The following is a 15,341-nucleotide window of genomic DNA, read 5'->3' on the forward strand; positions in this document are numbered from 1 at the left end:
CATGCCATGTATAATTGCTTCCACTTGTTTATGTTTATTTTAATTTAATTGGTTTTTCATTTCCCTTGTGGATTGCTGAGACTAGAAAGCATGTCATTTATATCCAGGTCTTCTTGTAGGAAGTAATTTACCTATTTCTTGGCTTACCTAATGCTACTTTCCATACTCTCACCTTTTTCTTTCTTTCAGAAAAATGAAGTTTTTGAACTGGTTAAGTATCAATTTCTGTTAAGGTGTAGTTTTATTTGTGACATCACAACCCTTTTGCTGCCTCCAAAGTTGCTTTATGCCCAGAGGTGAGCCTTGCAATGATGGATCTGTCTGTAGGCTTATACTAATGTCACTCTGAAAATGTAAAGCAATTATTCTGGCAGCAGGAAAGGGCAAACCCAAGCCTCTCAGAGCCTTGTGGAAGCAAAAGCAACTAACATTTCTAATGTCTGTACTGTTCTCAGATGGAGCAGCTGCTCCCTCCTAGGGATAGTTTGATGTCTGCCACTTCTTCTTTGCCCTTTTTTTTTGTAGCTTTTAGGACAACTGGAAAATACAGGGCCTCCCCCAGCTGACAAGGAAAAGATCACATCTCTTCCAACAGTGACAGTAACTCAGGAACAAGTTGGTAGGTTCCTTTTCTTTTTTTTTTTTTTTTTGATAAGTTCCTTTTCATGTGTGTGTTTTCGTTTTATTATCTCTGTTCAGAATCTGAGCCATGTACTGTATATTAAAAATCTTCTGTGAAACTGTAGCATTCCTAAAGTTCCTACCTGTGTGCCAGATATGAAAGGTACCTATCCCTTCATTAGGGTTAGTCAACAGGTAATTCCTGAGCAATTACCATGCTATTTTTCTAGCTGCCATTCAGGAAATAGAGAAGTGCAAAGGTATATAAAGCTTGATTTCTTGAAGAACTTTACTAGAGGAAGCAAAACTCACCAAATTAGACATTATTATGTAAAAAGTACTTGAGCAAATGATACTCTAGGGGAAAAGGAAGAGAAAAATAGGAGGCTAGGAATTTGTTTTACATCTACCCTATACTTAGGTACATTAGATAGATAATATTTTATTTATAAGCATGAAAAAACCTTAGTGATAAGGGGCATTAGTTTGGAGTTGGACTTTCTTTCCCCCTGAATTCTACTTTAGAGAGTCAGAAGATGTTAAAAGACAGGATGGGCCATCTTAGAGAGATTATTCTATTTATGGCAAAGTATGAGCCAATGAAGAATGTCAGTATGAACACGGAGTCTGAATTAGGTATAAGGAGTGTAACCTCATTAGATCTGAAATAGAATCTAATTTGTGGAGTGATGGGAGGTATGTTTGAATTGGAGGTGTAATTGGATAGGTATGACTGGATAAGTCCTTGTTGCAGGGGACCCTGAAACTGGCAGAGGAGTTAGGGCTGGATGTTCTAGGCAGTAGGTAAATTTTATAGGTCCCTAACTGGAGGAATGAGGGAATCTGAGTGATCTTTGGGGAAGATTAGTTTGGAAGGTAGTATCTAAAATAGGTTGGAAGAGGGAAGGAGCAGAAATACTCTTAGTGGGCTGTTGCAGCATTCTGATGGGGTTCAGGTGATGGTGGCAGTGCTACAAAGGAAAGGGTAGACTCAGATAATTTTTGAAGAAACGCTTTCATCATTGATTGCATAAGATAAGGAGGGGAAAGGGAAAGATGATTCTAAAGTTTTGCAACTCTGCAACTACAGAGGTGGTGCTGACATCATCAGGGATGGAAGAATTGTGAGCAGGCCCTGGTTTGAATAAGGAGGTGATGTGATGTTTTTAATTTTGAATCTGTTGCTTTTGGGGATCCCAACTGAGAATCCAAGAAAAGATGAGCTGGGAATTGCTGTGGAGCTGGTATTAGGGAAAACTAACTGGTAGCAAAGTATAGGATATATTTGGCAGGCCTGGAGTCAGGGTTGTTACCTAAGAGGCTATTGCAGTAAACTAGGCATGAGAAGTAAAAGCTGAAATTAGGGCAAACATCGTGGGAGTAGAGAGGAGGGAGTGAATCTTTTAAGTGGTATTTTACTCCAAATGCTGTGAATACTGTGGAGCATGTAGCATACATACCCTAGCTGCTGGAGAGATAGACTAGCTCGTGTTATTAGCCAAACTTGGGAAACTTGGAATTTGCTGCTTGGTAATCCTAGTTCAGTTTGTAGCCATTTTGTCTCAGAAGAAGGTTTCCTGTCTCTGGACTTGGAGCCTGAGTTACCCTTGCAGTTCTGTAGCAGCACCTCTTGGTACAGCTTTTAATAAACACCTTGTAAAAAGGGCTTTAGGGTAACCATGATGCAATAGAATGTGTAATGTCGAAAGTAGTAGAGTGAAAGTGGCTTGACACACTGAATGAGTACTGCTAAGATTGTTGAGATGAGTCCTTTGGTTGTGGTGGACAGATTGCCAGTGTTTCCTAAGTAGAAACTGCCAGAACACATTTTTTCTGTTTTACTTAACAGATAATCTAAGCCCCAGTTCTTCCAACTCTTTATGTTGAAAAATAGACCTCATAGAGTTGCTGTCTGGACCTTATTGGAATGGGCCCATTCGTCAGTCCTTTTCATGTCCCTGGCTATTACCACCTTTGTCCCCATTTTGAAGTAAAATTCTGCTTCTTCTCTGCCTCCACCCTAGATGCACTTTGTTTTTTCTTTGTATACCTTTGGTTATTAAAGACATTAGGCTAGGTTTTCTTCCTTCTTTTTGCTTATTTTAAAAGGCATTTCCTCCTCTAACAGATAAGGGCTTAGAGTGTCCAGTATGCAAAGAAGATTACACAGTTGAGGAGGAAGTCCGGCAGTTACCCTGCAATCACTACTTTCACAGCAGTTGTATTGTGCCATGGTTAGAACTGGTAAGTACAGACAGCTCTCATCTGTGATAGGGCCCCTGTGCCAGTCATGTCTTGGGGGGATCAGTAAGGGCATAAGTAACAGTTAGTGGAGAGTCAAACAAATCAGATTTTAGTTTCTGGCTAACTCCTAGTAGCACCATTACTGTGTTTTAGATTGTTAATCTGTTCAGAACTTCTCTGACCAGGGGTTAGCAAACTACAGCCTATAGGTTTCTGTAGGTTTCTGTGCCTATAGGTTCCAGGTTTCTGTGCCTGGCACATATTTTTGTAAATGAAGTTTCTTTGGAACATAGCTATGCTCATTTGTTTACAGATGGTCTGTGGCTACTTTTGTGCTCCCTCAGCAGAGTTAAGTAGTTGCAATATTGGTGGTATGGCCTGCAGAGTCTGAAATAGTTACTATTTTTTCTTTAACAGAGCAGGGGTTTGCTGACCCCTGCTTAAGTCCATCTCAGTCATTGTTTCTAGTTAGTTCTGTTTGATAGTATGTGTTAGCTATCGTTAAGTTGCTGCCTTGAATTCTTTGTCAGTTCTGTTAAAAGTTCTGTTTGGGAAATGTCCTGGGGTTACACTTGAAGCCCAGCAGGTACTCTGTGAGAAGGCATGCCCTTTTTGTTTATCTACCTGCTAACTGTCAGGGTTCCTTAAGTGTTTAGTTAGTTCTTCCAGCTTCTCAGGTCAGGCTGTTCACGTGGATTTATATCTTTCTGTTTCAGCATGACGCATGTCCTGTATGTAGGAAGAGCTTAAATGGTGAGGACTCTACTCAGCAAACACAGAGATCCGGGGCTTCTGCAAGCAACAGATTTAACATTGACAGCCAGCTACATGACCGATGGACTTTCTGAAACTAAAGACCACGTCTGAGCCAGGGCTATGGTAGACCTCCTATCACAGCTATTATTTGTATCAATGCAAAAAAAATAGTAGGTGGATTTAGGAATCACTTAAGAAACTCCAACTCATAATATTAATTCACTGAGTGTTTTTCTTCTCTAAATTTAAAGTTAGTGTCTACAGATGGAATTGCATCTAGAACCAAATGCCTCTTATTCCTGAATTCAGAGTGATAATTTTGTAAGTGTGAAACTTAATTAATATGGGTTTCCCCTGCCAGAATAGAATTGGTTAATTATGTGGGTTTGCCCTGCCAGAATAGAATTGGTTCCTTTAAGTCTACCTAGGGTCTTGCTGTCTGTCATGTTACCTTGTGACGGTTGTTTCCACCTCTTTCTTCAACCTCCACCATCGTTAGTGTACTTTATAGTAAATACAGTGGAACCAGCCGTAAAGCCCTGCTGATAAAGTACTTTTGTTTTAATTGTACAAAAGCATTTACTCTTGGCCACGTTAGCCATGGAGTGAAGTCATATTAAATCAGGAATCTGAGACTAATGATTTTTTTTTTCTTAAATCTTTAGGGAGCAAATCAAAACAAAGTTACAGTGGGAAGGCTTCTAATTGTACTCTTTGGTTTTCTCATTTTTATTTTTAAAGACTACTTGGTAAGATGCAGCTTCTGCAGAAACCAACATGACAAATGACATGTCTTAAGAGTCTTACGTTGGTAGGAATCTGATTCTGGTTCCTATTTGGGAATAAGTTGGGCAGGATAAAGGCACAGAAAGACAGATGTTTGAAATCTCTGGTTCTGAGGTTTTTTAGTGATTCTCAACTCACTGTTTATCCTGGGGACCTTAAAGTAAGTTCCCTCACAGAAATAGGATTATTTTATTACTGCTTCTGCAGCTGATTCATGTTTTTTTTATAATTCATTGGTCTTCAGGAATTGAGGCTTTATGTTGTTTCATTTTAATTTTTAAAGTGCATTTATCATCTCTGAAACCTCTTTATGTTTGCTTGGTTCTGGCTATTCTTGCAGTCATATTGATTTTTGTGATCATGCCGAAACAACTTGGCCTAGGAGAGATAGGCCTTCTTTTTTCAGCCTGTGTCCCGTGTACACGTACATGCTCTTTGGTGCATTTAAGTGTTTAAAGTTGAATAAATGAAGAAGCTTAAGAATGTTGTTGGAACTTCAAAGTCTTAAAAATAAATGATGGGAACGTTTAACCACAGTTGGTCCACCAAAAAGGGTGACAAGAGGGGCACCATGGGTGTGGTCTTATCAGCCCTTCATGGTTGGAATGATCAAGAAGATGAGTCTTTGGTGAGTCTCTTTCTTGGTTAGGAGTCTGTCACACTGGTTTTGGGCATGAGGGGTGGGGTTAGAGAGATCTTTGTAATTTAGTAGAGGATAGAGGAGTAGGGGAGGGAAGAGAGAAAGTGGGAGAATTTAATGCTGAATTAATAGCCTGCCCCTAAAAGTTATGACCATAAGGTATGATTCAGGTTGAGCCCAGAGAGAATGAGATGTTTTCTCATATGACTCTTATGTTATACCTCTGTAGAGAGAGTGTTTTTGGAGAATGTAAACTGTTTACTATGGTTATTGAAGTGTAACCCAGAGATATACATTGGCTTTGAATGAGAAGAGGTGATGAGTCTGAGGGGACATAAGAGGTATATTGTGAATGGCCATTGCTTAGGTTGAGATGGGCTCGACTGAAGTTGGAGTATGTTGTGGTTTTCAAGTAAAACAATATTGACAATATCAGCTGTCTCAGAAAAATGATGTTAGCTTGGAAGTTTTGTTATTATCTGGATATGCCAGGACAGAAATGGTAGGGACCTAACAGAAGCAGAAGATATTAAGAAGAGGTGGCAAGAATACGCAGAAGAACTGTACAAAAAAGATCTTCACGACCCAGATAATCATGAAGGTGTGATCACTCACACTCACCTAGAGCTGGACATCCTGGAATGTGAAGCCAAGTGGACCTCCGGAAGCATCACCACGAACAAAGCTAGTGGAGGTGGTGAAATTCCAGTTGAGCTATTTCAAACCCTAAAAGATGATGCTGTGAAAGTACTGCACTCAATATGTAAGCAAATTTGGAAAACTCAGCAGTGGCCACAGGACTGGAAAAGGTCAGTTTTCATTCCAATCCCAAAGAAAGGTAATGGCAAAGAATGCTCAAACTACTGCACAATTGCACTCATCTCACACACTAGTAAAGTAATGCTCAAAATTCTCCAAGCCAGGCTTCAGCAATATGTGAACCGTGGACTTCCAGATGTTCAAGCTGGTTTAAGAAAAGGCAGAGGAACCAGAGATCAAATTGCCAGCATCCGCTGGTTCATTGAAAAAGCAAGAGAGTTCCAGAAAAACATCTATTTCTGCTTTATTGACTATGCCAAAGCCTTTGACTGTGTGGATCACAATAAACTGTGGAAAATTCTGAAAGAGATGGGAATACCAGACCACCTGACCTGCCTCTTGAGAAACCTGTATGCAGATCAGGAAGCAACAGTTAGAACTGGACATGGAACAACAGACTCGTTCCAAATAGGAAAAGGAGTACGTCAAGGCTGTATGTTGTCACCCTGCTTATTTAACTTCTATGCAGAGTACATCATGGGAAACGCTGGGCTGGAAGAAGCACAAGCTGGAATCAAGACTGCCGGGAGAAATATCAATAACCTCAGATATGCAGATAACACCACCCTTATGGCAGAAAGTGAAGAGGAACTAAAAAGCCTCTTGATGAAAGTGAAAGAGGAGAGTGAAAAAGTTGGCTTAAAGCTCAACATTCAGATGACGAAGATCATGGCATCTGGTCCCATCACTTCATGGGAAATAAATGGGGAAACATTGTCAGACTTTATTTTTTGGGGCTCCAAAATCACTGCAGATGGTGATTGCAGCCATGAAATTAAAAGACGGTTGCTGCTTGGAAGGAAAGTTATGACCAACCTAGACAGCATATTGAAAAGCAGAGACATTACTTTGCCAACAAAGGTCCGTCTAGTCAAGGCTATGGTTTTTCCAGTAGTCATGTAAGATGTGAGAGTTGGACTATAAAGAAAGCTGAGCACTGAAGAATTGATGGTTTTGAACTGTGGTGTTGGAGAAGACTCTTGAGAGTCCCTTGGACTGCAAGGAGATCCAACCAGTCCATCCTAAAGGAGATCAGCCCTGGGTGTTCATTGGAGGCACTGATGATGAAGCTGAAACTCCAATACTTTGGCCACCTGATGTGGAGAGCTGACTCATTTGAAAAGCCCCTTATGCTGGGAAAGATTGAGGGCAGGAGGAGAAGGGGATGACAGGGGATGAGGTGGTTGGATGGCATCACCAACGCAGTAGACATGGGTCTGGGTGGACCTTGGGAATTGGTGATGGACAGGGAGGCCTGGCGTGCTGCGGTTCATGGGGTCGCAGAGTCGGACATGACTGAACTGAACTGATGCCAGGACAGGCAGGTGTAATTTTATTTACAACTAGAGAACTAGAATGATGCCAGTTAAATGATGTTGTTAAGGTGCTGCACTCAATATGCCAGCAGGTTTGGAAAACTCAGCAGTGGCCACAGGACTGGAAAAGGTCAGTTTTCATTCCAATCCAAAGAAAGGCAATGCCAAAGAATGTTCAAACTACCACACAATCAAAAAATGTTCAAACTCCCGCACAATTGCACTCACTTCACACGTTAGCAAAGTAATGCTCAAAATTCTCCAAGCCAGACTTCAACAGTACGTGACCCATGAACTTCCAGATGTTCAAGCTGGATTTAGAAAAGGCAGAGGAACCAGAGATCAAGTTGCCAACATCTTTTGGATCACAGAAAAAGCAAGAGAGTTCCAGAAAAACATCTACTTCTGTTTTATTGACTATGCCAAAGCCTTTGACAGTGTGGATCACAACAAAGTGGAAAATTCTTCAAGAGATGGGAATACCAGACCACCTTACATGCCTCCTGAGAAATCTGTATGCAGGTCAAGAAGCAACAATTAAAACCAGACATGGCACAACAGACCGGTTCCAAATCAACAAAGGAGTACTTCAAGGCTGTATATTGTCACCCTGCTTATTTAACTTATAGGCAGAGTACATCATGTGAAATGCCAGGCTGGATGAAGCACAAGCTGGAATCAAGATTGCTGGGAGAAATATCTATAGCCTCAGATACGCACATGACACCACCCTTATGGCAGAAAGTGAAGAAGAACTAAAGAGCTTTTTGATGAAAGTGAAAGAGGATAGTGAAAAAGGTGGCTTAAAACTCAACATTCAGAAAACTTAAGATGATGACATCCAATCCCATCACTTCATGGCAAATAGATAGGGAAACAATGGAAACAGTGAGAGACTTTATTTTCTTAGGCTCCAAAATCCTTGCAGATGGTGACTGCAGCCATGAAATTAAAAGTTGCTTGCTCCTTGGAAGAAAAGCTATGACCAACGTAGATAGCATATTAAAAAGCAGAGACATTACTTTGCCAACAAAGGTCTGTCTAGTCAAGGCTATGGTTTCTCCAGTGGTCATGTATGGATGTGAGAGTTGGACTACAAAGAAAGCTGAGCGCCAAAGAATTGATGGTTTTGAACTGTGGTGCTGAAGAAGACTCTTGAGAGTCCCTTGGTCTGCAAGGAGATCCAACCAGTCAGTCCTCAAGGAAATCAGTCCTGAATGTTCATTGGAAGGGCTGATGCTGAAGCTGAAGCTCCAATACTTTGGCCATCTGATGCAAAGAAGTGACTCATTGGAAAAGACCTGATGCTGGGAAAAATTGAAGGCAGGAGGAGAGGGGGACAACAGAGGATGAGATGGTTGGATGGCATCACCAACTCGATGGACATGAGTTTGGGCAAGCTCCAGGAGTTGGTAATGGACAGGGGAGCCTGGCGTGCTGCAGTGCATGGGGTTGCAAAAAGTCAGACATGACTGAACGACTGAAGTAATCTAAACTAGACAACCAGAAAGACTCTTGAGTGGCTTTACAAAGGTATGCAAACAAAGTGCTGGATAGGGATTTAACTTTTCAATATAAGAATAGCATCAATGTAACTTACCAGAAATTTCCTTCACTTTTTTTTTATTCTTTTAGATAAAGAAGATAAATCTTTTTGCTGTTTCCAAGACCCCTCCTACTTAATGAATCTGTAGTGTTTCTTCAAAGAATAGGAAATGTCTCAGACTTCCAGGTTAATTTAGGTAAGGAGTGTTTTAGGGTTCTCCAGAGAAGCTGAACCGTAAGGTTGTGTCTGTACACGTGTATAGAAATTTATTATAAAGAATTGGGCCTCATGATTATGGATCCAAGCACAGTTTGATACAGTGCCCAAAGCAGAAGTCTCCATAACCCAGATACTTCAGGTGTTCATTCCTTTACAGCCTGAAAGTTTACACTCAGGAAATTGGAGTCTTACTAGGAGTCAGCCTTACTAGGAGAGATGATTCAGCTTTCCCTCATTATCAAAGCGAATAGAAGAAAGTTGCAATTTCAAATCTTAGGCATTAGACTTGAGGCCTTTACATTTGTGCTAAATGGCCTACCCTTTGAGTTCCATGCAGAGATAAGCAGATTGTTTTCTCATTCATAAATGTCTTTTTTTTTTCTTAATCTTTTTTCATTATAACTTGAAATAAGAGGAAGTAAAACTTTGTTAGCACTTAATTAGGAGAGACTTCCTAGGGATTGGTAGACTTGAAAGTTGAGAGGTTATGTAGGTCAGCTCCATGCTGGCCTCCGAGTGATTATTGCTTCTTGGGTAGTTTCCAGATGAATTAGAACTGGGCAGTTGGGTGGGCAGGGCAAAGTGATGAACGTTTATCTTCAACAGAGAGAAGGAATAATCCCAGTATTAACAATTAATTTTCCCTCAAAATTCCTCTTATTGCCAGTTCTCTGAAGAGTTGGGAAACCTGGAGAGTCCAAATAGCTTCCTTAGTTGTGAACATTTGCTACATAACAAATGAGCAAATACTTGTTAAATGTTTTCCTTAAGCAGTACTCTGTCTGGTCCAATAGTTACTTCTCAAGTTAGAAGGAAGATTTGGTGAGAATTTGTTTCCCCCCCAACAAGTCACTTGGATTAAATAATTATTAGAAAAATTCCTTGTTTATGTCTTTATACTGAACATGTGTGTGTGTGTGTGTGTGTGTGTGTGTGTGTGTGTCTCCATAGGCGCATGCATATATGCACATTTCACTCTGGAGGAAGAAGGGATTTGGTGGGCAGACGGGAAGCCTGGCGTGCTGTGATTCATGGGGTCACAAAGAGTCGGACACGACTGAGCGACTGAACTGAACTGAATTGAAATAGATAAAGTGAGCAGGGTTACAGCAGAGAGCTGGAGCCTCACAGTCTGATTCCCTCATTGTACCTGCCTTAGGCCCTGGTGTCTCTATACTTCTCTATTATGGGGCACTGTTGGCTTGGGCAGACATCCTGTTACGTGGTGTGTGGCAAAGGGTTTCACTGGAGCTAAAAGTCTGCTTATCATTTTTGAAGGTTGAGAATAAATGACTTTGAGGAAAGGGTGTTCATTATGTTTTTCCTGTATTATAATTAGGTGAACTGTAACACAGTTGTCTATTGTTTTTAAAATTTCTTTCTTGATAAATTATTGGTGACAAATTGACTTCCCACATGACCTTCTATGTGCTTCAGTTTCATTCTTCTTGGTGTCCAAGTACTATTTCTCAAGGAATACAAGTTTATCAGAACTTAACAAAAACTAATCAGCAGGGGATTGTAGTTTGTCTGTTTTAAACAACAACAAAACAGCCTCTGGCGTTTGGAGAAGTGAGACACCCCACCTCAGAGTTGATTTTTAGAGCTGATCTAGGAAGGCCACTGACATCTGTGAAGGAAGACAGATTTAGGAGAAGGAGCGGGGCTGATGAGTAGATATTTGATTGTTAGGGGAAATCCCACTGGTCTCTGTAGTAAGAAGTAGGAAAACAAAGGTGCTGTTTGCAAGAATTTACCAGTGGAGATTTGGGAGTTTGAGGGTACTAGCAGGAGAGAGTACTCTTACTGAAAGTTTCCAAAATTAATCTAGCATAATTTCTGATGTAGGGAGTTGGGGGAAAGATTTGGTGGGGTAAACCAGGGATTCTCAACCCCTGGGCCATGGACCAGTACTGGTCCGTGGCCTGTTAGGACCTGTGCCACACAGCAGGAGCTGAGTGTCAGGCGAACAAGTGAAGCTTTGTCTGTATTTACAACCAGTCCCCCTCACATAACTATCTGAGCTCCGCCTCCTGTCAGATCAGTGGAGGCATAATAAATTGTACCGCTCTTGAATCATCCTGAAACCATCTCCCCACCCTTATCTGTAGAAAAATTATCTTCCATAAAACTAGTCCCTTGTGCCAAAAAGGTTGGGGAATACTGAGGTAAACATATCACAGGTGTCCATCCTACTGGGGGCGGGGAATTGTAGGTTGCAGCAATGTCAGCATCCCAGCAGGCTGTGCCATGGGTTTTAAAATAGAATGTGTAGAATACAAAGTATACACCCAGAGATCTTTTCTAGGATCAAGAGAGGATCAGAATGTCTTATCCAGTGGACATTATTGAGGTTTTGATTTCTTATATACCTGCCAGATAAGTGGAATTATAGGCACTCAAGTTTCAAATTTTTTGCGTAAAACTTTGTGTTTTGCCAGTTACACTTAAGGTGTCCCCAGAAGTGAAGTCTATATGTTACCTTTCCTCTTTCACCTGAAATACTTAATATCTATAAATCATGGAAGGTGAGCTTATGATTCTTTTTCTAATAAGATGTATTACTTTTGAGGTCCAAAAATTATTAGATTCCCTCCCAACAAGATTATAATTGTAGTTTTAGTATCTTTTGCTGGAACAAACACACAGCAAAAAGCTGCTATGCTTTCAGTAATGCTTTTAAATCAAGTTGTCTTTATTAGTCACACAAGAATCTACATCCAGTTGAAGAAGTATTACTTATTTGTAAGATATATTAGAGATAATACTTAAACAGATTTCTTATGTAACTGTGTGGCCTTACAGAGGTTCAAATTCCTTGGGTTATGAATCACTCATATAGATTGAAGTTTAGATGTGTTTCCAGAAGAGTACTTACTCATGCATTTGAAAGTCAAGATGTAAGTGTTTCAAATTTCTGTTTAACTGTCTTGAAATAAGCAGAATAAATAAATTCTTCAGAAGTGGGACCCCTGACTTACTGTTGGCTTTGTTTATTCTGCTTAGTTCAAGTCAGAGTTAGTAGTCTGATGCTCTTGAATGTCTCGATAAACTTGGCCAGTAATCATGTGTCCTTTCTGCAGACTTTTTTTTTTTAATGTAGGCTATAATTAGCACAGCACAATGGATAAAAACTTTTTCTATAGTTGGGTATGGCTTCTTTGTGAGACTTCCAGTGATTGTATAATATGGAGTAGTTTCAGAAGAGTCTTTGAATAGTAAAAAAGTAAAAGACATCTCCACTCATGTAAGCTTAAAATTTAGTTAAAAGAATAGCACTAGTACATAAAATAGGTCGATAAAGATTAAAGTGAGTGTACTATAGTGGAGAAAGCTTTGGAGACTTCAAAGTCAGAATTCCAGTGGTTCTGGGTTTAAAATCGAGAATATTATTTGATTCTCAGAGGAATCCTATGGAAACAGAAGATAAAGTAGGAAATATGCCATTTTATAAATAAGTAGATAGAAATAGTATCTCAAAACTTCATTTGCCCAAGGACATGTAGACATGTAGCTTGTATGTTGCAGAGTCAGAATTTGAATTCAGGCTTTTTGACTTCATGCCTAGTCTTTTTACCTCCATAAGACAACAAAATCCAAAATCCTTGGTTTGAGGTTGAATGCTATCACTAATAAAGGTCTTAACCCATCTGTTTTCAGCCTTTCTCCCTCTATTCCTATAAACTGCAGCTCCCACATTTTGCAGGTCCTGGCCAAGGATCACAGGTAAGGTGTCTGTTGCCCTTTGATGGTTTGCCATTTAGCCCTGGTTGAATTGTGTTCCCACCTCTTTATTCATATAGTTCCTCCTATCAGGAATATCCTGCCCCCACCTCTCTGCTTGACTATGATAAGAGGTTATCTGTCCAAAGAGAGACAAGAGGATCTGTAAACTTAGGGAGAAAAGAAAAGGCTGCAAATACTGCTTTGATGTTTATTTGAAAAGAGAGAAATGATTAGAGAGGTTGACAAGTACTTCATTGAAGCTGGACAATTAGGATCTGTGGTGCACCTGACCTACACAAATAAATCTTCTTCTTCCTCCAGCACCACTGTGTGGATGCTGTTCAACACCAAGGTCTCTTCGTTTCCTCATTTTCTGCCAAGTCAGTTACTGGGTCTGGCGTTCTTCTCCTGTCCTAACTGTGTGTGCTTGTCTCATCTACCTTCCCTTAATAGTGTCAAATAAAATTTCTCCCAAAAACATTGATGTTCTCATTTTGTTTGACTTGCTTGTTTATTTGACTTTGTTCGGAGGGCATAGAGGAAAAGTTCTTCCAGGGTACAAAAACACAAAATACTTAGCCAGTATTTGAGTGAGAACTGTATACCAACTGCTTTTGTGAGAACTGCACTGTTTACTGGTGACTGAGATAGGAAAAAAGTTAGGTTTGTTCTGGCAGTGAGGAGGGGAAGTGGAGGAATACATTTACTTGCCCATCTTATATTTCCCATATTCTTGGCATATTTAGCCTCTCGTCACCTGTTATTTCCTTCTCTGCATACTGTGATGTGAAAGATACCAAGCTAAAGAAAGTTTGTTTTCTCTTGCTATAGCTTTTTTTTTTTAATTTCTTCTGGCACAAAGCTTACAAAGCTGTAGAAAGAAAAAGGAAGATTTGTATTATGCTACAAACTTAAGAATAGCAACAAAATACCTGATGTATTTCATCCTGGGATATGTGTTTGATAGACCCTTATGACTGGAGGGAATGGACAAGGAAAGGAGGGAAGAAAGTCTTACATGTGTTGTGTCTTACTGCTTAAAGTTGCAATTGTGATCTTATGAAATCTGCATGATCCTGATGGAAGTGGGAAAGAAGCCTACCTCTCCTTGCTAGAAGGTAGGACAATCAAAGAAGAAATAAGACACCATTCAATTTCAAGGTAGGTTTTCCATGTATAGCAATGAATGCCTGGCACAGTGAAAGGACAGAGACACTAAAATTAGCTTCATGAACTGAGGGAGGCATAGAGATTCAGAAAAGTCCCCTCATTTTTGTCACATGTATGCATGGTAACTTGACCTATGTCATTTCTTTGGGTTTGAGAAAATGTGTGTTTTTGTTTTACTGAACAGTACCACATCCATAATTCTGCTGAGTCTTGAGTTGGGAGAGAGGGATGAAAGGAATGAACTATCAAAGTTCATTCTCTTCACCTGACTAGAAAAAGGAAAAGAGCTTAGAGATTTTTTTTCCTCTAGCATAACTTGGGAGTCAGAGGTAGTAATAAATGGTAATAGGTTGTATGGCTAAAACAAATTTCCTCTTTAAAGTTTTTAATCTGTATGAATAATTAAAATTAACTTTGTCAATGAAATAGCCATCTGAGAGGATTTGGATTCAATAAAGAATTGTGTCTGAAGGGTCAGACTGCTTGATATTCACCAGTTTCCTCCTGAAAGCTGGCATTGGCTTACATTTGGCAGATGCTTGCTAAGGAGCAGAGATTAGGTCTTTGTTTTCTTTTGATAGTTTAGGTTAAGGGCTGAAGTATGAGTGTTAGGTGATCCTGTTTCTGGAATGGGAGGAGGCAGTCTCAGAATGGGGAGAGTGGTGATGGAGTTGAGAGAGAAGTTGCTTAGCATGTAGTAGGTGATCACTGAGAGCACAGATTTTAGAGAGACGGTCCTGTATTAATTCCTGTGCACTGGGGCAACCTTTAACCTCTTTATACCTATTTGCTGGTGAGTAATCAGGGAATATTTACCTGGAAGTGTTGTGAGGTTAGAAGCACCTTGTAAAGCCTAGCCCATCATACAAATTCTTTAAACAAATTTATTAAGAGCCTGCTATGTGCGTGGTATTGTTTTTTTGTTGGGGTAAAAAAGACAAAGTCCTTACCGTATTTATAGAGCTTGCATTCTGGTGGCACTTTGAAAGTATTACTTACTGATTTGAGGAAGGCCTCAATAGGCTTGAAATTAAGGATGTCAAGGAGAGGCAAAAACCTGTATCAGTTACCAGTTGTGCAGACATGAAATGGTAAATCATTGCAAATTAATACCTCCTTTTGCATAATGTCAGGACATCTTTTTCATGATCTCCAAGGATACCTCTCAGTATAATTAGTTGCCCACATAAGTGTTTTTTAACGTTTGTGGGTGGTGATGATGACGTACTTAAGCAACAGTACATAAATATAGAATCTATGTGTGTCACAGTGGGGATGCAAATCGGCCTACCTTGAAGGAACTCTAAAGGCCAGAGAGACAGCTAAGATAGCTTAGTTACCTTAGATTTGAGTGTCCTCAAATCTCATTGCAAAACCATCTTCTGGAGTGAATCAAGCAGTTTGCTGCTGCTGCTAAGACGCTTCAGTTGTGTCTGACTGTGTGACCCCATAGAGGGCAGCCCATCAGGCTCCCCCGTCCCTGGGATTCTCCAGGCAA

The 15,341-nt window shown here is 40.1% G+C and overlaps 1 protein-coding gene across 1 annotated transcript in view; it reads left to right on the top strand.

The window, feature by feature from the left end:
- RNF115 (ring finger protein 115) overlaps positions 1-4,885 on the top strand; it is a 72,300-nt gene extending 67,415 nt beyond the window's left edge. The window contains exons 7-9 of the mRNA XM_068964853.1: positions 526-619; positions 2,750-2,865; positions 3,582-4,885. Of these exons, the coding sequence (XP_068820954.1) occupies positions 526-619; positions 2,750-2,865; positions 3,582-3,713 (342 nt within the window). The 3' untranslated portion in view covers positions 3,714-4,885. The remainder of the gene's footprint in view (positions 1-525; positions 620-2,749; positions 2,866-3,581) is intronic.
- The last annotated feature ends 10,456 nt before the right edge of the window (positions 4,886-15,341 follow it).

Source organism: Capricornis sumatraensis, chromosome 2 (genome assembly GCF_032405125.1).
Source record: "Capricornis sumatraensis isolate serow.1 chromosome 2, serow.2, whole genome shotgun sequence".
Classification (NCBI taxonomy): domain Eukaryota; kingdom Metazoa; phylum Chordata; class Mammalia; order Artiodactyla; family Bovidae; genus Capricornis; species Capricornis sumatraensis.